This window comes from Vicia villosa, linkage group LG3 (assembly GCF_029867415.1).
Source record: "Vicia villosa cultivar HV-30 ecotype Madison, WI linkage group LG3, Vvil1.0, whole genome shotgun sequence".
Classification (NCBI taxonomy): Eukaryota; Viridiplantae; Streptophyta; class Magnoliopsida; order Fabales; family Fabaceae; genus Vicia; species Vicia villosa.
Window position 1 is genome coordinate 3,845,603 of NC_081182.1, and position 23,999 is coordinate 3,869,601.

General features: G+C 34.7%; 1 protein-coding gene across 1 annotated transcript; it reads right to left on the reverse strand.

The window, feature by feature from the left end:
* Positions 1–9,395: 9,395 nt before the first annotated feature.
* LOC131657225 (uncharacterized) lies at positions 9,396–10,112 on the reverse strand. The gene has a single exon (XM_058926685.1). It carries the CDS (start codon positions 10,110–10,112, stop codon positions 9,396–9,398), a length of 717 nt encoding a protein of 238 aa, XP_058782668.1.
* Between the last annotated feature and the right edge of the window lie 13,887 nt (positions 10,113–23,999).

The following is a 23,999-nucleotide window of genomic DNA, read 5'->3' on the forward strand; positions in this document are numbered from 1 at the left end:
AAAAAGAATATTTAAATTTATAATATTAAAAAGAATATTAAAATGGTATATAATTAATTATTTAATCGCGTTCACCATCTCCGAATTTTAGGGATAGGGATATTTACATTGTACTAGATTGTGACCCGCGCGTTGCGCGATTAGTAATCATAAAATGTTTTTTTATTTGTTTTTATTTTAAATTTAAGTATTTGTGAAATAAAAATTAAAGATTTTAATTATTAAAAATTTTAATATATTATCATTCAAATAAAATACAAAATAATAATGTAAATACACATAATAAGTTATTTATTTTTAAAAGTGTTGTTTGTAAAAAAAAAAATCTTACAATCTGGAGAGAAAAAATTAAATGGTAAAATTTATTACTACATCGAGAGATAATCATGATATTTCTTACAATTATAAATGGTTGATCAAGGAAAAAAAGACATTTTAAGGAGAGAAATATTTGTCAATTTACTTTCTTTCAATTTTATGACATTTGGTTTGCTTTTGATCCTCTTGTAGTTGTTATACTCATATTTTATTTAAGCCAATTGTTGTTGTCACAACAACTATCTTCCTTTCATTTTAAAAATCTGCAAAACGTATGAATGTTTAACAAAAATTCAAATTTGTATGTATACATCACCATATGATTAAAATAGTAAATTATAAAATATAGATGAATCGTAAAGAGAAAAACATTTGACAATTTAATTTCAATAACTTTTATGGCATTTATTTCCTCATATTTCATTTTAGTTCATTGTTCTTGCCATAACAACTATCTTCATTTCATTTTACAAATCTGCTAAACATATGAATCTTTAACAAAAAAAAAATAAAATTAGGATTGAAATAGCAAATTATAAAAAAATAGATCAATCCTAAGAAGAGAGAAACATTTGCCAATATACTTTCTTCAAATTTTATGACATTTAAGCCAAATTGTGGAGGTTTTTATGTCTTGATTAACGTGTTGCGTTTTGCTGCTATGATTTTTTTTAAATGGAGAACAATACTATGATTTGAGTGAGTTATATAAATTGAGAGATAAATGAATATTATTGTGATTTCATAACCGAAAACTAATGACTAATAACTATATATAAAACTTAATAATTTTTTTTCATTAAATGAGTTATTTATTTTTTAACAAATAAATTTAAATATTAAATTAAAAGTTATTTGATTGAATACTAATAATTGGCAATAACTAATTTTAATGTATTGTTATTCTAAAACGGATAATAAAAATTTGAGGGGTTATCAAATTTAATGAACTTTTTAATGATTTTGTTGTTTGGTATCCCAATGTTAAAATCATCATTTTCTATATTATTAAATAACTAAAATGTATAATCTAATAAAATCCTAACCATATTTACTCATATTCCTATATATGAATAATTATTCTTAAATTTTTTTATTCATAGAAAATTTATATCTAACGAAAAACAGTTACGATTTTTATGAAAAATATAGAAATGTGAAAATGTATATGAAAGCTAACATATATAAAAGTTGAAAATTTCTTTACCCACCTCCCTATGGGGGTCACCCCCAGCGAAAAACCAAAACTGCCACTGCTTCGGAGATTCATCTCCGAAGTTTTTTTTTTTTTGAATTTTTTAACTTCGGAAATGCATCTCCGAAAACACCAAAAAAGTGGTGTTTTCGGAGATGCATCTCCGAAGTTAAAAAAATTTAAAAACGTGAATATTTTCGGAAGTTCATTTCCGAAAATATTCCTGCATATACAAATTTCCCTCCTTCACTATTTCATCATTTTTCTCCAAAACTTCTCAAAATCCTCTCCAAAACCCAATCAATCTCCATCCATTTTTCGCCCAAAAATCAAGTTTCATACCGTTGATCACGTTAAAGGGAGCATAGAAAGCTACAATTTCAGGTAAACATCACTCATTTCATCCCCTATTTCACTACATTGATTGATAAATTTTATGTTGAAACTGATATGGTTCGAAAGTTCACTTCCGAAATATATTACTCCCTCCGTTCCTTTTTAAGTATCGTTTTAGAAGAATATTTTTGTTCCTATTTAAGTGTCGTTTTATAATTTAATGTTATAATTTGTCATTTATACCCTTATTTTCTCAATAACTCCACCTCAAATTTTTCAATTAGTTATTGAAAAAAGAGAGTGTATAATTGAATTTATTTGGAAAGAGAAAAATAAATAAGGGTATAATAGGAAAAGTAACTCTAATAATCCACTATCTTGGTTGAAGAGCTTTTTGCTAAAACGACACTTAAAAAGGAACGGAGGGAGTATCTAATAAATTTCGGAAATGAACTTCCGAAATATGCCCTGGCAGTTAAAAAAAAACAGTTTTGGCCAATTTTGCTAATTTATTCATTTGTTAGGTATGGTGCATCCGGACAACATTGTGCAAGACGATGGAGTATTAGCTCCGGAAATTGTCAACGTTAATAGCGATCCGGTTATTGACGTTACTCCTATGATCAATGCGGTCAATGTTCGGCAACATTTTACAAATGATCGGAGCTTCGGTAGTCGCGAACAATTGATTGATTGGGTTCGGAAGGAAGCTAACAAACATGGATTTGGAATTGTTATTTTAAGGTCGGACAACGGAAATAGTAGGCGGAAAGCTTTCGTTGTTTTGAATTGCGAACGGGGTGGTAGTTATGTACAATCAAACCGGGTGCTAAAACACGAGGACACGGGATCGAGAAAGTGCGGGTGTCCGTTTAAGTTGCGTGCTACTCGGAGGGTTGATGATTTGTGGCGGTTAACCGTAATTTGTGGAATTCATAATCATGCCTTGGATGTCAAGTTACACGGACATCCAATGGCGTGTCGTTTGTCCCGCGAAGAGAGAAATGTGATATCGGACCTAACGATAGTCAAAGTGGCGCCTCGCAACATACTTGCCGATTTGAAGCGTAAGAAACCAGATAGCGTTTCAAATATTAAGCAAGTTTACAATGAACGACACAATCTCAAAGTATTGAATATGGGCCCTCGGTCGGAAATGCAACAACTTTTGAAACTACTAGGCGATAACAAATATGTTTCAAGCTTCCGAAACTCCGAGGATAAAGTTACGGTGCGTGATATTTTTTGGACTCATCCCGAAAGTATCAAATTATTCAACACATTTCCAACCGTTCTAGTCATGGATTCGACGTACAAGACAAACAAATATAGGCTTCCGTTTCTAGAGATAGTCAGTGTGACCTCGACGGACAAGACTTATTCGGTGGGGTTTGCTTTTTTGGAGTTTGAAAAAGAATACAACTTTACGTGGGCCTTGGGAATTTGCAAGTCTTTGTTAGTTGATCAAGAGGTTATGCCAAACGTCATTGTCACCGATCGGGATAATGCTTTGATGAATGCGGTCGATACCGTCTTCCCGACATCTACCGCTTTACTTTGCCGGTATCACATAACTTGCAACGTGAGAAGCAAGTTGAAACCCGCGGTTGGGACAAAAGATAGGCCGGATGAAAATGGTAAAGTTGTCAAAGCCGGTGTTGTGGTTGATAGGATAATGGCGGCATGGAGGGAAATTTTGGATGCATACTCCGAAGAGGTATATACTGAGAAATTGGTACACTTTAGGTCTTTGTGTGGTTCCATTAAGACTTTTTGTCATTACGTCGAATCCACCATTCTTGACAAAGTTAGAGAAAAAGTCGTGTGCGCTTGGACAAATCGGGTTAGACATCTTGGTTGCACCACGACTAACCGAGTTGAATCCGCACATGTGGTCTTCAAGAGGTGGTTGGGTGATAGCAAGGGAGATTTGTGTCGGGGATGGGACACCGTCAACCAAATGCTCTAAAATCAACACAATGAAATTCAAATATCGTTCGGTCGGAGCAAGACGGTTATGAAACACCGGTATAAGGGCCAAATTCTATTCTCCCAATTGATTTACAACATATCTCGAACGGGTTTGAATTTTTTGTTTCATGAAGCTAAGCAGTCGGAGACCACGGGGACGGATAGTTCATTATGTGGGTGCACCATTAGAAAGACATACGGCCTTCCATGTGCTTGTATACTTGCAAAAAAGAAAAAGTTGAATTCACCCATACGCATGGATGAGGTAGTCGACCATTGGAAGAAACTTTGTTTTGATGATTTTGACCCGCCGAAAGAAAATGACTCCAAAATCACCATCTCCGACGAGTTGGAAGTGATAATGGAGAAGTTTGCTAAAGCGGACGACACAACAAAAATGCATATAAAAGAACAATTGCGAAAGATCGCATTTCCGGATACCACCGATTTGAAACTGCCATCTCAACCGGTTAAGACGAAAGGTGCACTGAAAAAGTCCAAAATTACACAAGATGACACGTCAACAAAACAATCTCCTTCCTACTTTGAACATGTTGATGCATCGTTCCCGGAAATTCATGAGACACATAAGTCCAAGTGTAGTGGTAACAAAGGTGCCCGTATTTCGAAGCCACCTCGCACACCGCCGATAAAAAAATCACCCATTGTCTACATTGATGAGATGCCACTTTTTATGCACAAATATATCGATAACATCGTTGATGTTGGAGGCGACGACAATTGTGGATATCGGACCGTTGCGGGTTTGCTCGGTAAAGGGGAAAATAATCACACTTTAGTCCGACGGGAACTTCTTGCGGAGTTGACTTCGTATCGGGACATATACGGCCGACTATATGAAAATCAAGAAAACTTTGCAAAAATTCATGATTCACTTGTTCCATCACTTACCGGTATCGCTCCGGTCTCGAAGTGGATGTCATTCCCCGATATGGGTCATCTAATAGCAAGTGCATATGATATTGTATGTGTCGATTTGACGAGGTTTGGACTAAGTGAGACTTTCTTTCCACTTCATAGTCGACCGCCATTGGACTCGTCGGGCCGGATCATATGCATCGGGTATCTACGATCGCGGCACTTCGTCCAAGTGTTTTTGAAACCGGGGTGTCCTATACCGGCTACTTGTTGTCAATGGACCGCACATCGTTCAAATGAGGCAGAGACTTGGCCGGATCCTTTCGTTTCAAGAATGGCGGAGTTTGAAGAAATGATGAGCAAAGAGCGCGAGCAAAATAGAGAGCGGTCGAAGAACGTGCCTATTTTGGACTTAGGATCCACCGATTGGTTCGGTGAATTTTAGTTCGTTCCTATTCGTTTTTTGTTTGTAATGACCATTTTTGTATGTATTGTTGTTTATCATGTAAAATCGGACCGATTCAATACATATATAATATAAGTATGTTTTATGTCATCATTGTGTAATTTAAGTCTATTTTGAATTCCATTTGTCCAATTTACACAACACACTAAGCAATCAACAAAATGCAAAATTTATGTCTGTTTCTGCATAATTCGGAAATGAACTTTCGAAATATGCTTGTCTGCCTCCTATTTTCGGAAGTTCATTTCCGAAAAGTCCCCTGAGGCAGGATAAGGTTTGTTGGGCCATCAATGCTCCAATAAGTCTATAAATACTACACACTCTTCTTCATCCTCTTCACACCACAAAACACAAATGACACAAACCTACCCACACCTAGCATTCGTCTACTTTGAAACCGGCTACCCGATGTCGTTCCAATTTCGCTTCTCGCGCAACACGCCGTTTGCGGAGTTGATACCGTCGCTTAACACGCTTTTGCACTATCCCGAGAATCGAAAGGTTGTCAAGCTCGAGTACCGATCGCCATCGCTTAACGACGAGGGAGGCATTAAGTTCACACCTTTTGAGATCAAGAACGACGAAGATTTAGCGGTTTTATGGACAACGTTCGACCGATTTTCTTCGAAAGGCCCGATCGAGTTGGATGCGAAACTTCAAAGATCGGCGGACGACGTTATCAAAATATTGACTCATCCCCACCTACCAGTGTTCAACAATATGTAACTTTAATTTTCAGTAATATTATCGTTGTAATCTTCACCCGATTAAATAAAGCGAATCGTTGTTGTTTTTCATTTTTCTTCTGTCCAGACATAAATTCGGAGGTTCATTTCCGAATTCCCTCAAGGGGGGTACGTTCGGAGATGAACTTCCGAAAACACCACATTTTCTGAAAAGTAACTTTATTTTGGAAATGCATCTCCGAAATCAATATTTTATATTAAAAAAACACGTTTTCGGAGATACATTTCCGAAAACACCTTTTTTTACAAAAAAAGTACCTTTTCGGAAATGAACTTCCGAAACAAGGGGTAGTGTGGTAAATTCACCAGGGGTGGGCAAGAAGGTTAGGAGGTGGGTGAAGAAATTTTCTAAAAGTTACGTAGTATTTATACCATTAAATAAGTTAAGATTACGTCTTTTTAAAAGTTATATATACAAATAATTAGGGATGCTCTCATTATATATTTAATCTCTTATTAATTTAATACATAAAAATATTACTTAAGAAATTTATGAAATATTTAGGGATTTGAAAACATAAAATTTATTAAATATTTGAGTAGATTCTTTAAAAAAATATATGAAAATGTATATGAAAGCTAACATATATAAAAGTTACATAGTATTTATACCATTAAATAAGTTAAGATTACGTCTTTTTAAAAGTTATATATACAAATATTTAAGGATGCTCTCATTATATATTTAATCTCTTATTAATTTAATACATAAAAATATTACTTAAGAAATTTATGAAATATTTAAGGATTTGAAAACATAAAATTTATTAAATATTTGAGTAGATTCTTTAAAAAATAATGAAATATAAAATAATTAAAAAAACTATTACATTTCTTATAAAACATATAGGAATATGGAAATGTATATGGTAATCTAACATATAAAGAAAATTATGTAGTATTTATACCATTAAATAAGTAAAAATTGCATCCTTTTAAAAGTTACAAATATAAGTTTTTATTTATTTAATCTCTTATTAATTTAATATATAAAAGTTACAAATATAAGTTTTTATTTATTTAATCTCTTATTAATTTAATATATAAAAATTTTATTTAAGAAATTGATGTAGTATTTATGGATTTAAATACGTAAATTTTATTAAATATTTAAGTTGATAATTATTTAAGAAACAATTAAATATAAAATAATTAAAATAAAGTAATCTACTTAACATAGAATTGTAAAAAATATTAAAATAAATTAAAAGGTGAATATAGAATTGCATCGATTATTATTATTATTATTATTATTATTATTATTATCATTATTATTATCATTATTATTAATTTATATTATTATTAGATGAATATTACATTATTATTTATATTATTATTTTATTAATATTGGATGTTTATTATTATTATTATTATTATTATTATTATTATTATTATTATTATTATTATTAATAGATTTGTCTAATTAATGTTTTAAAATATTAAAATTTTAAAAGATTGACATGTAAGCTTGCATTTTGATTAAGTAGATTTTAGGGATAGGGATATTTACATTAATATTGTTGTTGGGCAGCCAAATATCATTCCATATGCCCATTACTTGAGATTTAATTAGTGTTGTATAAAATAAATATATAAACTTTTAAATTTTATGAAATAATTTCGATGTGAAACTCTATCCAACACTGAAACTCACAGTTGTTCCATCCTTCATCGTCATTACCTTCTCATAACAGCTACCATAATAATCTTTCCAACTTCTGTAATTCTCTACAATTTCCTGCAATTTTGTTATCATTAAACTCAGTAGCAGCAGCAAATAATTATCTAACAACTCTAACAGTTTGCCACCTCCAAAACAAAAACCAATTATGCTAAGTTTTATGAAAACTTCCGAAGTCATGAATTCATCAACCATCCATTATGTCCATGCTAACTAACTTGCTTTTCTAACTACTCTTATTTTTCTAATTACCCTTTATTTTATATGCTAACAACATGAACTTAGCCTTTATAAACGATTAGTTTTCTTTTAGTGCCAAGGAAGAGACATCTACCTTGAAACAATCATATCTACGGATAATTCCAAATATATTAAGCAAGAAACATTACCATTTTTTATTCTTGTTGGAAACTAGTATTGTTAACATGATCTCTCAATTTTGCCAAAAGCTCAGCATTGTGGATTCAAGCAGTGCCTAGCCATTTTGATTAAAGAGTGCATAAACTAGGATTGTTCACCACAATCTAGCGACACTAAAAAGTAACAATTCACTCTATTATTAGTTGTTGCACAAGCAATCACTAGTCTGCTCTCTTTTGATGAATGTTGGATGGTTGAAACCATAACTTTTCCAAATATCCTGCATATTTTATTTTCTATGCACTTCATATCAGTTAACAATAACATAAAATTGTTGTTAGTAATAATTCATGTTATAATGGAGAGTGGTTTGAAAAAACAGTCTGAGCTAATTAAATTTGTTGATTCATACGTACCCCTGAAGTGAAGCAGCTACTAAAGTTTTCGGAAGGATTTAGAGATGAATTAACTGGAGTTGCATGGAATATTACACTAAAATGTATGCTACATTTTTTTAATTTCCCACATCAATAATGTCTCACCAAATAAAAATGTTTATATATCTCTTTTACACAATGATTAACAAAATCTTAAAGTAGTTGGATTTGTGAAAAGATGACGGGCTTAAGTTCTAAAACAATCATTTGTAAAAGTAATTATTTGATTTAAAGTAAATTTTAAAAAATAATAAAATAAAAAATACATAAGTGGAATTAGCATTTTCGGTTTATAAAAAGTAATAAAAAATTATAAAAATATGTAAAAACGAAAAAAAAAATTTAAAAACCCTTTTCTAATTGGAGCTAAAATTCCAGAAATTAGAAATGCCAAAATAGGAATCAAGATCGATATTATTAGAAATGTCCAAAAAATATCATATTCATAAAGCAAAAACATAAATGTACTCCTATGAATGGGTAAAATATACTGGATTCATATTAATTCTTAGTCGATTTGAATTGAAATTTTCAAATTATTAGATTCATTAATCTAATCTAAATAGAAATGTTTTGTATTTTATGAAGTTTAGAGAGTATCTTTGGTGAAATCTGGCACTCTAGGGCCTAATTAACAGAATTTGAATATTACGAGGGGGTTTTAAAAAAAATCTTTTATAAGGGTTAAAAACAAAACTCACTAATATTACATGGGAGTTTTGTATATTTAACCCAATTTTTTTTCGCCCGAGACGCCTAAAAAGGTTAAGGGATGAAAAGAGAAATTCTCTTAAGAAATTATTTAGTAGTGTTATCAAGTCATATTTTCTTGATGGGCTACTTAGATAAGTGAGCTCCTATTTAAACTATGAGGATTTCTTACCCTACCCAGTGGGGTTCTTACTTCTTAGGCACCATGTGTGCTTTCAAAAATACTAATTTGGTTTCGGAGATGTATCTTTGAACGCATATTTTTACTCAACGTCAAAATTTTCTTGAGCTACATTTACGGAACATGTCCGTATGTATATTTATGAAAGAAACCAGAAACATAATACCAGAAAATCATAATTTGGTTCCCATAAGTTGTGCCATTATTTAACAGCTGTTGCATCTCACTTCTATCTCTCCTAATCGCCTTGTTAGTGCGGTATAGAATGTTATACACTTGCCTTATATTTGATACATTGTCATGTTCCTTTCGTTTCAATGTGGGAAGTGTATTTTTCGGTTGGACAAGATTCAAGATCATGTCACTAATATGTGTCTTCCCTTTCGGTTTGAGCCGACATACACTAGGATGTCCTTGTAACTTTGAGCACAATTCATGGTTATACAAACCATAAATAACACTAAATTTCCACTTCTTGGTAGCCAAACATGTAACCACAAATTTTAAAAGGACCTTCACATTTCTACTACCCGTGTCGTCTCTTTTAAACTTTCGTAGAGGAGTTTGGTATTTCACGCTTCTTTCACACAACAAAGTTACAAAAACGTTACTTCTTTCCGAACCATTATCTGATCTTCCTATAACCACACCAAAACCAAGTCTAGTTGCAGTCCTACGAATCCATGTGAGCATGGTATCATGATCATCAAACTCTTGCTTGTTATTAAAGTCACCGCCAACATCTACCAACTTTACGACAACCCCTTGAACAATCGGAGAAACATCGTTTGTAGAAACTAATTCTTTTGAGATATTATCAGGGTGCACCATATCTATTTGTAAACAATAAGATAAATAACAAGATCTTGTAACTTCAACGGTTCCTTCATGAGTTTCTACCAATGTATCCTATATTTCCTTTGTTGTTGTGCATGTCGAAATACAAAAGAATTCATTCATGCTAAGTGCACCTTAAAGAAGATTAATTTCAGCAAGATTTATCTAATACGAAGCCTATTAAGAGAAATGAAGATTTAAATATTTGTACCGACGAGGGATTTATCCATAAGATGCCATGCAATGCTTGTGATTATGAATGTAAAAAAAGAGACTCCACAGGGGAATCAAGACACCACTAGGGAAAGAAAATAAAACTCTGTTGGGAGAAGAGAGCCTTCAACTCTAATGGGAAAAGCAACCCACCAAGAGAAGAAGCGCAGAGAAGGATGATACTTTTAATTGAATTTGATCATATGTTCTTGTTTGTATTGATGTTTCGATGATGTCTGGATAGTTTGATTGAAGTTTCGATGCATGAATAAGGTTCCACCATGGTTAGGGTTCCAAGCTCAGAATTGGGGCTTTACGTTTTAGCCATAACTCGATGTCTAGGGAAATTTTCTTACACTTCAGAGGAACGATCCGAGTTACCCTCTCCTATTGGAGGCACCATCAACTCAGGGAAATTTTGTTGTTACTCAGGTTGATGAGAACCTAGGTTGGGTATTGTACTAGTTGACAATAAAGTAACAACACTCAAAATTAAATTACTATTGCAATGCGTGCAATATTGACACCAATCCCCGGCAACGGCGCCAATTTGTTGAAAGTATTTGTGGGTAAATATTTTCTATATATTGTATCCACAGGGTTTGGTTTAATATCACTGCCGTTCTATAGTCTGATTATTTTGAGTGAGTAAAAATAGGTGGTTTTGTTGTATTATCCTAAATTGGCTCTTAAACACAAATAATTATTAAAACAATAATGCTAAAAATTAGTTAACAATTAAGGAGGTATGTTGAGCTTTAGGGTTCATCAACCTATTCCTATGCAATTTATTAATTAAATCGTAAGTGAACCATCGTTTGAATTATTATCTTCACTTATCCTCAAACTTGATCCCATGTCTGCAGATTAAGTTAGATAACCTTTTACCGTTATGAGATTCGATCTCTCAGAATATCAATATCGATAAGAGTAATAAAGCACGATAATTATGAAAACTCATTCACAATTCGATCTCTGCAAATTATGACTGAATCAATATAGTAACCTAGGGCAAAAGTTTGAACCTTTTCTTTCGATCAAAGATTCAACAATGATTTAATTTAAAAACAAGGTTTCTTATTGATAATAAACTCAAACAATTGTTCACAAGAATTAATCAATGGTATTGCATGATCATAGGTTAACTACTACCTTAAACTCAACAAAAGAGAATTAGCTCTCCATAGACATGAAGAACACACAAGGTTTGATTGAGGTATTCATCATGATCAAGAGAATCTCTTCAATTGATGTAGAATCCACCTTCAATTGTTGCCCTCTGCTTCAGAATCAGATTTCTCTCCTAATTTTGTTCACCAAAAATTGCACACACATAATGACGGCAAGGGTTTCTTTTTATAATAAAAAATCCTGATTCGCCGGGCTCGCGGCGCGACAAGGATTCCCGCGGCGCGACCTAAAACAGTGAGTTTTGCGCGGCGCAGCCTCTTACTCCCGCGGCGCGGCCTTGATTTATCTTGCCTCTTTGCTTTGATTCCAATTCTTCCAGCTTTCTTTCCTCTTCATGCTCTTGTAAGGCTACTTTTCAGCTCCAAACCTGCATCAATAATACCCAAAGTGATTCGATTTGCTTCACAACTTGAACTAAACTTATAAGGGGGTGCAGTTGCCGTGCATAGATAAAAATCTATGCACCATGCATAGATTATTATGGACCCTTGGATCATTGGATCAAATTCTAGACATCAATTGTTATTACTCAATACTCAATACTCACCACTCAATACTCAATACTCAATACTCAATACTGGATTAAAAACATGATCCAATGACTTATGTAGGCTTATGCATGGTGCATAAGTAAAATCCTTATGCATATTAGCCAAAGCCCTTATAAGGTTCAATTCTTACCGAATAACCAATGAAACTACCATAATTTTCTTAAGTTTAGAGCAGAAAAATAGTTATACTAACACACGAAAATACCATAAATTTACTCCTAACACACACTAATTGGAGTGTAAGAAAATTATAAAAAATAGGCTCGTGCATTGGCACGGGTCGAGTAATATAAAAAATAATAATAATGAGTAAAATTATTTTGGCAAAACATAAAGAATAAGAAAGACAAACAAACTAGTTGAAGATATTTTAAAAATATAGCTTAAACAATATAAATTATTAATTTATTAAAAATATGAAGAAGAAAAAAAACATATGGCTATTCATGCTACTTAACAATAACATATGGACACAAATTAATCTGAAAAAGTGTCCAAAATCTAAATAATTTTCCTATGTAATAAGAGAATTTCTTACCCCCACCCCGTGGATCTCTCGCCCACCATTAATTTGACAAAGTTTCTCCTATGCTTTCGTAGATGTACCTCCGGAAACACCATTTTTTTGTTTAACGTTGTTTTATTTTGTAGATGTACATACAGAAGCTTCCATAGATGTATCTACGAAAGCTTTTGATGTTATATGCGTCAGACTCTTCCTCTCCCCCATTCTCCACTTTCTTATTTCCAAAACCTCACTTTCTCTCAAACTCAAAAATCAAGCTTGCAAACAAGTTCATTTCTTCCTCTCGAGATCGACCGAGAACGTCAAGGTCAACTATCAACATATTTCAACAAGTTCCAAACTACATTTAATCGGTAAGTTTTCGACCTTTCGAGTTATTTTAGATATTTTAAAAATAGAGATTGAATTCAATTTTTAGGTGTAGGAATGATTGAGTAGTGTAAGAAATAAAATTTATCTATAATTTAGGTCATGTTTCAAGTGTAAAATGGATGATCAATCCATTAAAAATGGGTTTTGAACTCTCTGCAACAGTAAGAAGACGCCATTGTTGCGTTTTGAAGGTTTCAAAACCTTCCGTAAATGCATCTACGGAAGAGTGGAACGTTGCGTCATTCCGTAAGTGCATCTATGGAAGAAAGCCATTTTCTCAAATGTAAGACACTTCCGTAGATGCATCTACGGAATGTTTTGTGCTGTTTTTTTTCTTTCTTTTTCTTGTTATAAGTACCTAGTAACTTATTTGATTTTATTAAATGACAATGCAGACATTATGGCCGACCATCCTGGCATAGTTACACATTGGAGGACTGCACAACATGCATCCATGCAGCGTGAACGGATGCATGTAGTATTACAGGTGACAGATGGAACTGTCATTCCAGGACAGGTACCTGATAGACCCGATATAGCTGCTACACCCAATCCATCAGGGCAGTCTCCATACGTTCAAGTTGACGGGCCTTCTCCGTTTGTTCTAGTTGAGAGGGCTACTCCATCAACTACTGCATCACAGAGGCCTCAGGATGATGCAGAGGGTTCCTCACAAATGCCCGCCCCCCGAAGATATCGACTGGGCAGTTCTTCTACATATGTGCCTGTGCCAGTGACGGATGCTGCAGGATCTTTAGTGACATCTGCTGAGCTACGCGAGGATGATCCAGTGCCAGAGTCTGTCTGGTACCCGAGGGGTCCTATAGATGTGTCCCTACTGACAGGATATGTAGATCATTCGGCTAGGCATATCTGGAAGAAGTAGGTAAATTTAATTTGTTTATTACTTATTTTTTTTATTCAACTTATGACTTTGCTTGAAGATAACAATTTTTTTGGAAAATTCAGGAGAGGGGTCCCCAGAGGTTCTACAACCACGTCAGGAAGATTGCTGCTCTTGCGCAGTCTGACGAGCCTTGGTTCTGGGATGCACTCGTGTCTTCTGGTCTGAGGGACCTCTGCACGGTCGACTTCCAGAAGATTCATAACGGGATTCTGATGGCATTTGCAGAGAGGTGGCATCCAAAGACCTCGTCCTTTCATCTTCCTCATGACGAGATCACCATTACATTGGACGACATTGCATGCCTCTTGCATCTACCTATCAGGGGTACCCCCTGTAGTGGCAGGAAAATTTTGAGATTGAAGCCATTGGATTGACTCGACTCGTTATTTCAGTGAAAGTCGCCACCGCGCTTTATTGTTTCCAAAGGAAATGATAAAAGAGCGAAATAAACCCAAAAAAGAAGTTTTTAAAACAAAAACAACAAAAAGAGATCTTAGGTAAGGGTCTTGATTATACAAGGGGAAGGTTTTAAGCACCCCTCATATTTGTGGTACTCCACAGGAACCTTTTTGAAAATCTGTGTAAAAAAGGATGTTGTGTGCAAAAGAAAGGGGTTGTTTGTTTTTTAAAAAATAAGCTCGGCAAGACATTACATCTTGTGCCTACATACCTCCTCGGTGCAATGGAGAAGTCAGAGCTAATGTAGTTCCACTTAAAAGGGAAGATTTTAAAAGGAATAAACACTATAATTAATCAAGATCGTGGGGTATCACAACTCACCATAATAATTAATCGTGTCTAAACTTTTTTAATTAAAAGCCACTAAGGGCAACAGATATTTTTTTAGAAAGAATTTTTGAAAGAGATTGCAAACATAAGAAGGTTTTGGAAAAAAGGAGAAGATTTTGAAAATCTAAGAAGGGGAAGAAGATGAAGGGGCTATCCTAGAGCATAAAGTAAAAGCAAAGGAAAAGAACAATCTAATCAAATAAAAAGTCAACACTTGACATTAAGAGTCAATGTAGATTTCCCATCCTTTGGACTAACAACACTAAACCAACATAATGCCAATTGGGGATGCAAATGAAATTGATTATCTTTAACACAACTTGCACCAAGTTTTTGGAATGCATCATAAGCTTTTGACAAAAATCGGACAGAGTAACGGCTGTGTACAAATGAATTCCTTATCACAATGCCTTGGAATTAACCATCAAGGAATTTCAAAGAACCACCTGCATACACAAAGAGAAAACAACCCAACGCCTTGGAGTAAACTCAAAGGACTTCCAGACAGAATAACAGTAAGATAACAAGGTCCAGAGGTATCAAGGTAACAAGGACCCTAATGTTAAGTCCAAGAGGTCCAGATCTCCAAAGTGCTCAGGATAGTAACCAATAGTCCACAAAGAGTCTTAGGGCTTTTTATTGTTCGAGTTGGTTATTAGTGTTTTAAGCACAAAAGTAAAGTATAGTCCAAGTGGACAAAAGAAAAATGGCAGAAACATAAACATACGTCCAAGTGGACAAAGGAAAAAAATGGCATAAACATAAAGATGATGAATGATAAATGAGAAAATAAAAGCATAAAGCGAAAAATAAAATAAAGGACAATATAATAAAGAGCATAAAAGTAAAGTTAATGGTTAATTGTCATTTGTTAGTTTTTTATAGATCAATGGTGAGTGAATGATGAACCCGGGTTTAAATTCAATGAAAGCTCATCAGAAGATTGATACAATCAAAGCAACTACACGATAAGCTTTCAAAAGTCTTAAACCAACGACATACAGTCTCTTTCATTTTTTATCCTTTTCTGATTCGGGACAAGAAATGTAGTGCTATGTTAAGCAATCGCCAAGTAACTATATAGAAGTCATCCTACAACAAGGCCGGTCAATAACGATTTGTGTGCTAATGCATGCGAGAGAAATGATATGTAGATCGTTTTACGAAAGCAATGCCGCACGAAAAGAAAAGAGGTAACAGTCTCATCTTCATCAAGAACTCAACAGGATTCCAATGATATCGAAGATTTTCATCGACCAAAATAAAAGAGTAGAAAAAGATGGAATTACATTAAAGGTTCCTTCCATCTTCAAATTCAATCACTTAATATTGTGGATTAGGATTTTCATCCCATCAACTCCCTAAGTCCATTGAATTTGAAGAGGAATTAAACCTCTAAACTTGCAATTCAAAAGTAAACATCAAAAGAATGAAGTAGGAGAAGAGGAAGAACCAAAAACAATTTTAAAAAGGCAAAAACCAGGATTCTCTCAGCATGAAATCGATTTCATCCAGAGGTAAATCAATTCATCAGCTGCATTTTTCAAAAACTACGCAAAGCAAATCGATTTCATCAGTGTATTTTTCAGAAAAACAACATCTAAGGGAGAAAACCTTGCTTAAACATTAAACCAAACACCTTGTGATCTTGGATAAAATTGTGCATGGAAATACCATTAAATCACTATCAAATAGCACCAAAGTAACATCATAGATGTAGCACACATAATTAACAAAGTATCACATCTTAAAGGATGGAAATGGATCTAGAAATTACCAATTGAAATCAACTTCTTCAAGAACAAACACCAACAACCCTTGATCTACCAGGAATGGATGAAGAAAAAGTGTTTGGATGGAGGTTTAGCTCAAAGATTAGTAAGATTCCATGTGAATCTCACTAACTTTTTGCAGAAGAAGAGCTTTGAGTGATTTGGGAAAGGTTGGGAAGAGAATTTGCAAGAGCGATTTTGGCTCTCAAAAGCTTGTAGAGGAATTATTGCAAGGTAAGTTTGGCTATCAAAAGCTTAAGAAATGAATGAGAGGAGGCCTATATTTATATAATTGGGAGTGAGGGTACTGGCAAATTGGTAATTGTCATTTGGAGATTAAAATGGGATTAAAATGAGGTTTATGAAGGAAATTAACTAAGGTAGTGATGTGGAATATTGGTAATAATAAAAAAATTATCCAAGAAATGATCGAGTGGTGCACATGTCATCAAATGACGGTGTATGATAGGATTTAATCATGATGAGGGATGGAATTATGAGATCAAGAATATTCTCCCAAAAAATGGTGCCAAAGATCACTAAGGTTGAGAATTGTTCATTTTTGGCCAAATTTGCTGCATGAAATCGATTTTTCCATGAAAAAGTGAGAATCTGGCGCAAATTGTAGTAGGGAAATCGATTTACTCTGGAGGGAAATCGATTTCATCTGTCAAAAATGCTGAAAATGCCTTGTTTTGGCTTGGCACCTACAAAACACAAACATACAAAAGGAACAAAGTAATATTTTTGGTATTTTGGTTAGTATAACATATACAAGCTAAACAGTCATAGGTGCTTGATGGTTCCCCTCAGAGATGAAGCGAGTACGACACCGCACATGAACCCTTAAGATTGTGATTTTGATTGACGATTGTAATGCAAATGATGTATGATCTTATGGTCAAAAATTGGGGTATGATAGATGCCCCTATTTAAGTTTCTTCTATCCAAAGATGCGAGGATTGAAATATTCGGCTCGACACAATTAAAGAGACTTAAATATAAAACACATAATTTTTGAACCTTAGATATGATGCGATGCTAATGGATGCATTAGATACGATTATGGAGCAGAGGGAAACATAACAACATTGGGGAGATAAGAAAGGACTCCACCGGGGAAAAGGTATGCGTCGTCTTGGAATATAATCGTACTTCACAGAAGAGACAATCAACAGAAGCTTTCAAGAATAAAACATGAAAGGAATTCTGGATAGAAAATCAATAGAGTCATTCAGAAAGAAAGATCTCTGAAACCCACGTCAAAATCGTCCAAGAATAAAACATGAATGAATTTTGAAAGGAAGATAAATCAACAGAGACACCCATAAGAAGCAATGGATGAAACTGGAACCCACATCAAAGACATTCGAGAGTAAAACATGAATGAATTCGGAAAGGAAGATAAATCGATAGAGACACCCACAAGAAGTGATGGATGAAACTGGAACCCACATCAAAGACACTCAAGAGTAAAACATGAATGAATTTGGAAAGGAAGATAAATCAACAAAGTCAACCAACATAAGACATGATTGAACTTCGAAAAGAGAATATCTGATCCATAGAAGATAAAACATGATTGGACAACATCAAGGACAATGAAGATAAAACATGATTGAATAACATCAAATAACAAACAAGGTAAAACATGATTGGACGGCAGCAAAGGCAATCAATATAAAACATGATCGAACACCAGAGAGGGCAATCAAGATAAAACATGATTGAACAACAGCGAAGGCAGTCAAGATAAAACATGATTTGACAACATCAAAGGCCATCAAGATAAAACATGATCAACAATATCAAAGGTAATCAAGATAAAGCAGGATTGAACTTTTGAGAAGAAAATATTGGAGGCGTTCAAGATAAAGCATGAACGAAGCAGCATGAAGTGACAATCATGATAAAACATGATTGGACTCAGAGACATTCAAGAGTAGTATTGAAAAATGTGAAAACACTTTACTGGGGATTGTGACATCAAATAGTATACTTGGATGAAAGGTGAGAATGTTCTGGAAAAACATCAGAACAAGCAAGACATGTCTGGAAGAACATCAGAACATATAGAGACAAACTGAACCAAAAAGGATAAATCTGTTTTGGTAGGTGCCAAGTAAGTTGGACTTTGATCTCAAGGTAAGATGTTGATAACAATAGAACCTCATAAAATGAAGACGAGCATGAATTTATTTCTATGCATGATGTTGAATTTTTCTGTGCATAATGAATGCTCAATGCAATTCAATTGTTTGTGAAAACTGAGATTGGTTCTTTTATGAGGCTCGATTCGAACTCTGATTCCTCAACACGAAAACTCTACCAACTCTGCTTGGAAAGATGCTTGAACACACTTCTTGTCACACTGGTAACTGTATCAAACCGACGATCCTCTGAGAAAGATTGATAAACTGTTGCTTGGAGATTACCGAAGAAGATTGCCCCTAATTGACTAATTGTTGTGAGTTAACTGATCATGGCTTCATTTGAACTATGTTGGGGATGAGCTGATCATGGCTTCAGTCCTTGAAATAATAGTTGTAGATAAACTGATCATTGTTTCAGTTCTTGAAATGAATGCTGGGATGGCTTGCCCCAATATGAGTCTTGAAAGGATATTCTGATCAACGAATCTTGAACTAAACATCTGAAACAATAGGATATGGACAGTAACATGCCCCTGATAGGATCACTGATCAATTTCTCGACTGTTTGAACTTCCTAAAAGATTAGTGCTTATTTACAAATAAAATGTTCATTCAAGAATGGTAATTTTAATGCAATGCTCAAGCATATTTTTTTGAAATCAAAATCATTATTGGAATGATATTATAAATGTAAAGCAAATGAAATCACTGGTCAAAACACACAAGGTTAAGACATTCAAAGTGAAAAATAAAACAAATGTATGATAGCAAAACAAATGATTGGTAAATCTCTTGGGAGTCAGTCTACACAACCTTGTTTTAGTATGCTTTCAAAATAAACCTTGATTAAATTAGGTATTTTAAAGGTTGTAACGTGGTCTAGTTCACGGTTTTAGAAACAAAGGATATAAGGCTCAAAATATGACTGTACCCACTCCATCTTCGTGATGATCTCCAGTTCTACACTCAGTTAATTCAAACTATGCAATCAGGTTCCAAGAGACTCATGGAATTGCACTTGATGATAATGATGATGGTTTACAAGACAAGAGAACTTTTGAAAGGCATCCACTTTTTCCTCTTGATAATCACAACATTTCGTTGTTCAGGAGTTTATTGACTTCTCTTTTTTTGTGATTTTTCTTTTTGATATCCCTAACTTTTGCTTGAATTGTTTATTTTGAACTTACTGTCAGCGGGATACTCTAATTTTTGCCTAAGTCACTTTATTCAAATTTCAACTTAGCGGGCTTATTCTTTATTTTTATTTTTATTTTTTTAAAGATAGTGACTGCCTTGCTTATTGATTACAGTGAACCATCATGGGCTTTTGATTGACATGTCTAACATTTATTTGATGTATGCAGAGGAAAGCTTGTGATAGAAACCTTTGTTGAAAGGTGTACTGAATGATTCTCTTGAAATTGAATGCACATCCCAATCAACTGAGAACTACCCTCTCCAAGGTTAAAAATGCGGGTTTTTCATACAAAAAGAAACACTAACTTCTAGGCTCAAAGGGATTGGCAAGGGATTAAATTCCTTATTTCTCCAATGTTTGGGAACTGAAATAATGCTTGTACATCATTAGTAAGGTTTTATTTGAAAGCATACAGTTCAAAAACTTGGGTATTTCATTGTCATCGTCCTCTCTCCAATCTTTGCATAAAACACAAGTTTGATAGAGAATAGTAGATGGAAGAATTTTTTTTGAAAAGAAAGCATAAACATAAACATAGTGGATGAAAATGAATTCAAAATATGCAATGCTCATTTCATTAAAATTAAAAATCAGGAATAAAAGATTTTGAAAGCAAAGAATATAATAAAGGAAATGCAAACAGTAAAGAAACAAAGACATAGTGACTAATCAGCGCCGAGGATGAGCTGTCCTGTCTGATACACTGGCTTTAGGGAGATAACTGCCTTTCTACGTCTTTAGCCACTCTGATTTGGCACAAAATTATTGACAACATTAGGACCATCATCCTTGAAAGATAAAATATTCAACCTCATCAATTCTTGTACTCTAGTCTTTAGTGCATAACAACCTTCCAAATCATGGCCAATACCACCTTGATGAAACTCACAGCAAATATCAGATCAGAATCCTTTTGAAGGAGGATCTTGAGGAGGAGGCATGGATCTTGTTGTAATCAACCCTTTCTAGACCAAAGCAGGATACATTTTAGTGTATGACATAAGAATAGGAAAGAGAGTCCCATCGCGATTCTGATTTTGTTTATGCTTTTTGTTGCCTTGAGAAGGAACAGACAGTGGACATTGGTGCAAGGGGTTATGAAGCACTGATTGATGAAAGCAAATGGGTGTTTCCTTCTCTACTCCAAGATATGAATTACATGGCATAACAGATAGTTGCCTCTGAGTTGGAGTAGCAACGGAAAAGGCTAAAGGAGTGTCCACTTGCTTTGTAATGATCTGAGGAAGATTGCATTCTCTCTTTAATAAGACTTGCAGGATTTCCATGATCTGATTCATCTGGCTTTTCAACTGGCTAACTTCCACACTTAACAACTCTTGGTCTTGTTGAAGTTCTTCCATATTCAGACACATGATTCTAGTTCAATGTATCGAGGAATTAGGTTGATGGTAGACAAACAACTCTGAACATGGAGACAAACAAGAATAAGTTTTCTGGACAACTTGGATGTATGCATGAAGTATGCAAATGATGCAATTGGTGGTTTTTTATTGTTTTTTTATTTTCAAGGAATTCAAGATATTAAATTGGAAACATCAGAGCATGAAGGAAGTAAATCCTAAATTGGATCAAAGCATCGATCAAGTTACCATCAAGATCAATCATCCATTTTGGTAGATTAGCTGACATGGCGCAGGCAGGCATTGTCGATGGTTTCTTCCCTAAGGGGTCTGCTGGCCCGCGTCTTGTGGAGGGTATCCTTAGGGTGGCAAAGGGAAAATTTTTTTATCGTAGAAATCGTTCCAAGACTGGTGGGGCACTTGACGGTAGAGACAGAGCAAGCAATAGACGGTGCGATGGACACGGAGCCGAGGTCAAAGGCGCGGGAAGATGTACGACACACACAGTAGTGATGCCGACTGATTTATTTCATATATGTATTTTGATTTCATTTTTTGAACGAATATTTGATATATGTATTTGACATTATTGGCAGACGATTTATACCATGTTTATTTTTGGTGTACTATTTACTTATTGCCTTTAAATCGTATTACTTTGATTGACTGGAATTGCGTTTTCCATTGTTGTTATAAAAATTGAGTTTTAGGAGTGAAATATAAGTGATTTTAAAAAATAGCAGATTATTCCGTAGGTGCATCTAAGGAACACTCTGATTTAACACGTTTCGTAGATGCACCTACGGAAAGAAACAAATTTTTTGAAAAAAAAGGTGCTTCTGGTTGTACATCTACGAAAGAAAGGGACGTAATTAGAATTTCACCAGATGACTAAGAGATTCAAGGGGTCTATTAAGAAATTCTCTGTAATAATTGTTATAAATTTCCTATTATCTCCCATAAAATTCATAGTGCATATGTACGAATATGGGCGACAATAGACATTTTACATAAAGTATTCAGCCAAACATATCTAAGTTCGACCTTGTCTTGTCTAATGTGAGCATAGGCTACGCAGCCAAATACTCTCAGTTTGTCGAGATCTGGTGGATTACCCGACCAAACTTCTTCAGGTGTCTTCATATCTAACGTTGTTGAAGGACATCTGTTTATCAGATATGTTGCTGTCGAAACAACCTCAGCCCAAAAGACATTCTTTAACCCAACACTAGTCAACATGCATATGACTCTCTCCAAAATAGCTCGATTTAACCTTTCAGCCAAACCATTTTGATGTGGAGTACCTGCAATAGCTTTATACCTTGCAATACCAGAGGCAGCACAAAAGCTGTCGAACGCCTCATTACAAAACTCAAGGCCATTATCGGTTCTCAACCTCTTGACCTTCCTGCCAGTCTTATTTTCGACCAGAGTCTTCCAACTTTTGAAATTCTCAAAAGTTTCATCCTTAGTCTTCTGGATGAATACCCATAATTTTCTGGAATAGTCATCTACTATGGCTAGGAAATACATTGCTCCTGAATGTGGTGGACACCTTGCAGGCCCCCAAAGATCAGCATGGATATAATCAAGGGATCCATGTGTTCTTTGTTTGCCTTTGTTGAACTTCACTCTGCAAGATTTTCCAAGTACATAGGGTTCACAAAACTTCAGCTTTTCGACTTTGTCTCCACCAAGCAGATTTTGTTTCCCTAATTCGACCAGACCCCTTTCATTGACATGGCCCAATCATGTGCCAGATTTCTGTCTTCGACAAAGGTTTCGTGGATACAACATTTGTCGAACCACTTACAACTTCAGCCTCAAGGTGATACAAGCCTTATCTCTTCACGCCTCTCAAGACTTCCTTCGACCCATTCACGACTCTTAGGATACTTTTCTCTCCTTGGAAAACATATCCTTTCTTGTCGAATTCACCAAGAGAAAGTAAATTTCTCTTCAAATCAGGAACATACCTGACTTCAGTCAACAACCTTATTGACTCATCATGGAGCTTGAATCTCACAGATCCAACACCTACAATCTTGCAAGCTTTGTTGTTTCCTAGCAATACAGATCCACCATCTTGATCACATAATTTCTCGAACAAGTCTTTTTTTGGAGTCATCTGCCAAGTGCAACCTGAATCCATAGTCCAATATCTTCTCGAGTCACTGCTTGAAACTACAAGAATAACAGATGATTCGACATCATCTTTAACAATGGTTGCATTGCCATTATCCTTACCTCCATGATCTTTCAGGCGTTCAGGGAACACCTTTCTTGTGTGACCCTCCTTCTTACAATGATAACGTCGAATACCAGATGCTTCGCCACTATAAGACTTCTGCTGACTTTTGCCTTTCTTCTTGTCGAACTTACCACCCTTTCGCATGAATTTTCCCTTAACGGAAAAACCTTCACCAATAGTCGAAGGTTTATGCTCCTTTCATTCGTTGAAGTCCTTAGAATACAGGGTTGATTGAACTTCTTCAATGGTCAGGGACTCCCTTCCATACAGGAGAGTTTATTTGAAGTGATCATGTGTTTGAGGCAAAGCGCACAATAGTAACAACGCTTGATATTCATCATCGATCTTCACATCAATATTCTCAAGATCAAGAATCAGCTTGTTTAACATATCCAACTGCTCAGCCAACACTTTGTCTTCAATCATCTTGAATGAATACAAAGCTTGCTTCAAGTAGAGTCGATTTACCAGTGATTTGGTCATGTACAAACTTTCAAGTTTCACCCATAACCCTGATGCCGTCGTCTCCTTTGATACATGTCTAAGAACCTTATCATCAAGGCTCAACAAAATTGCGTTGTGTGCTTTCTCGAT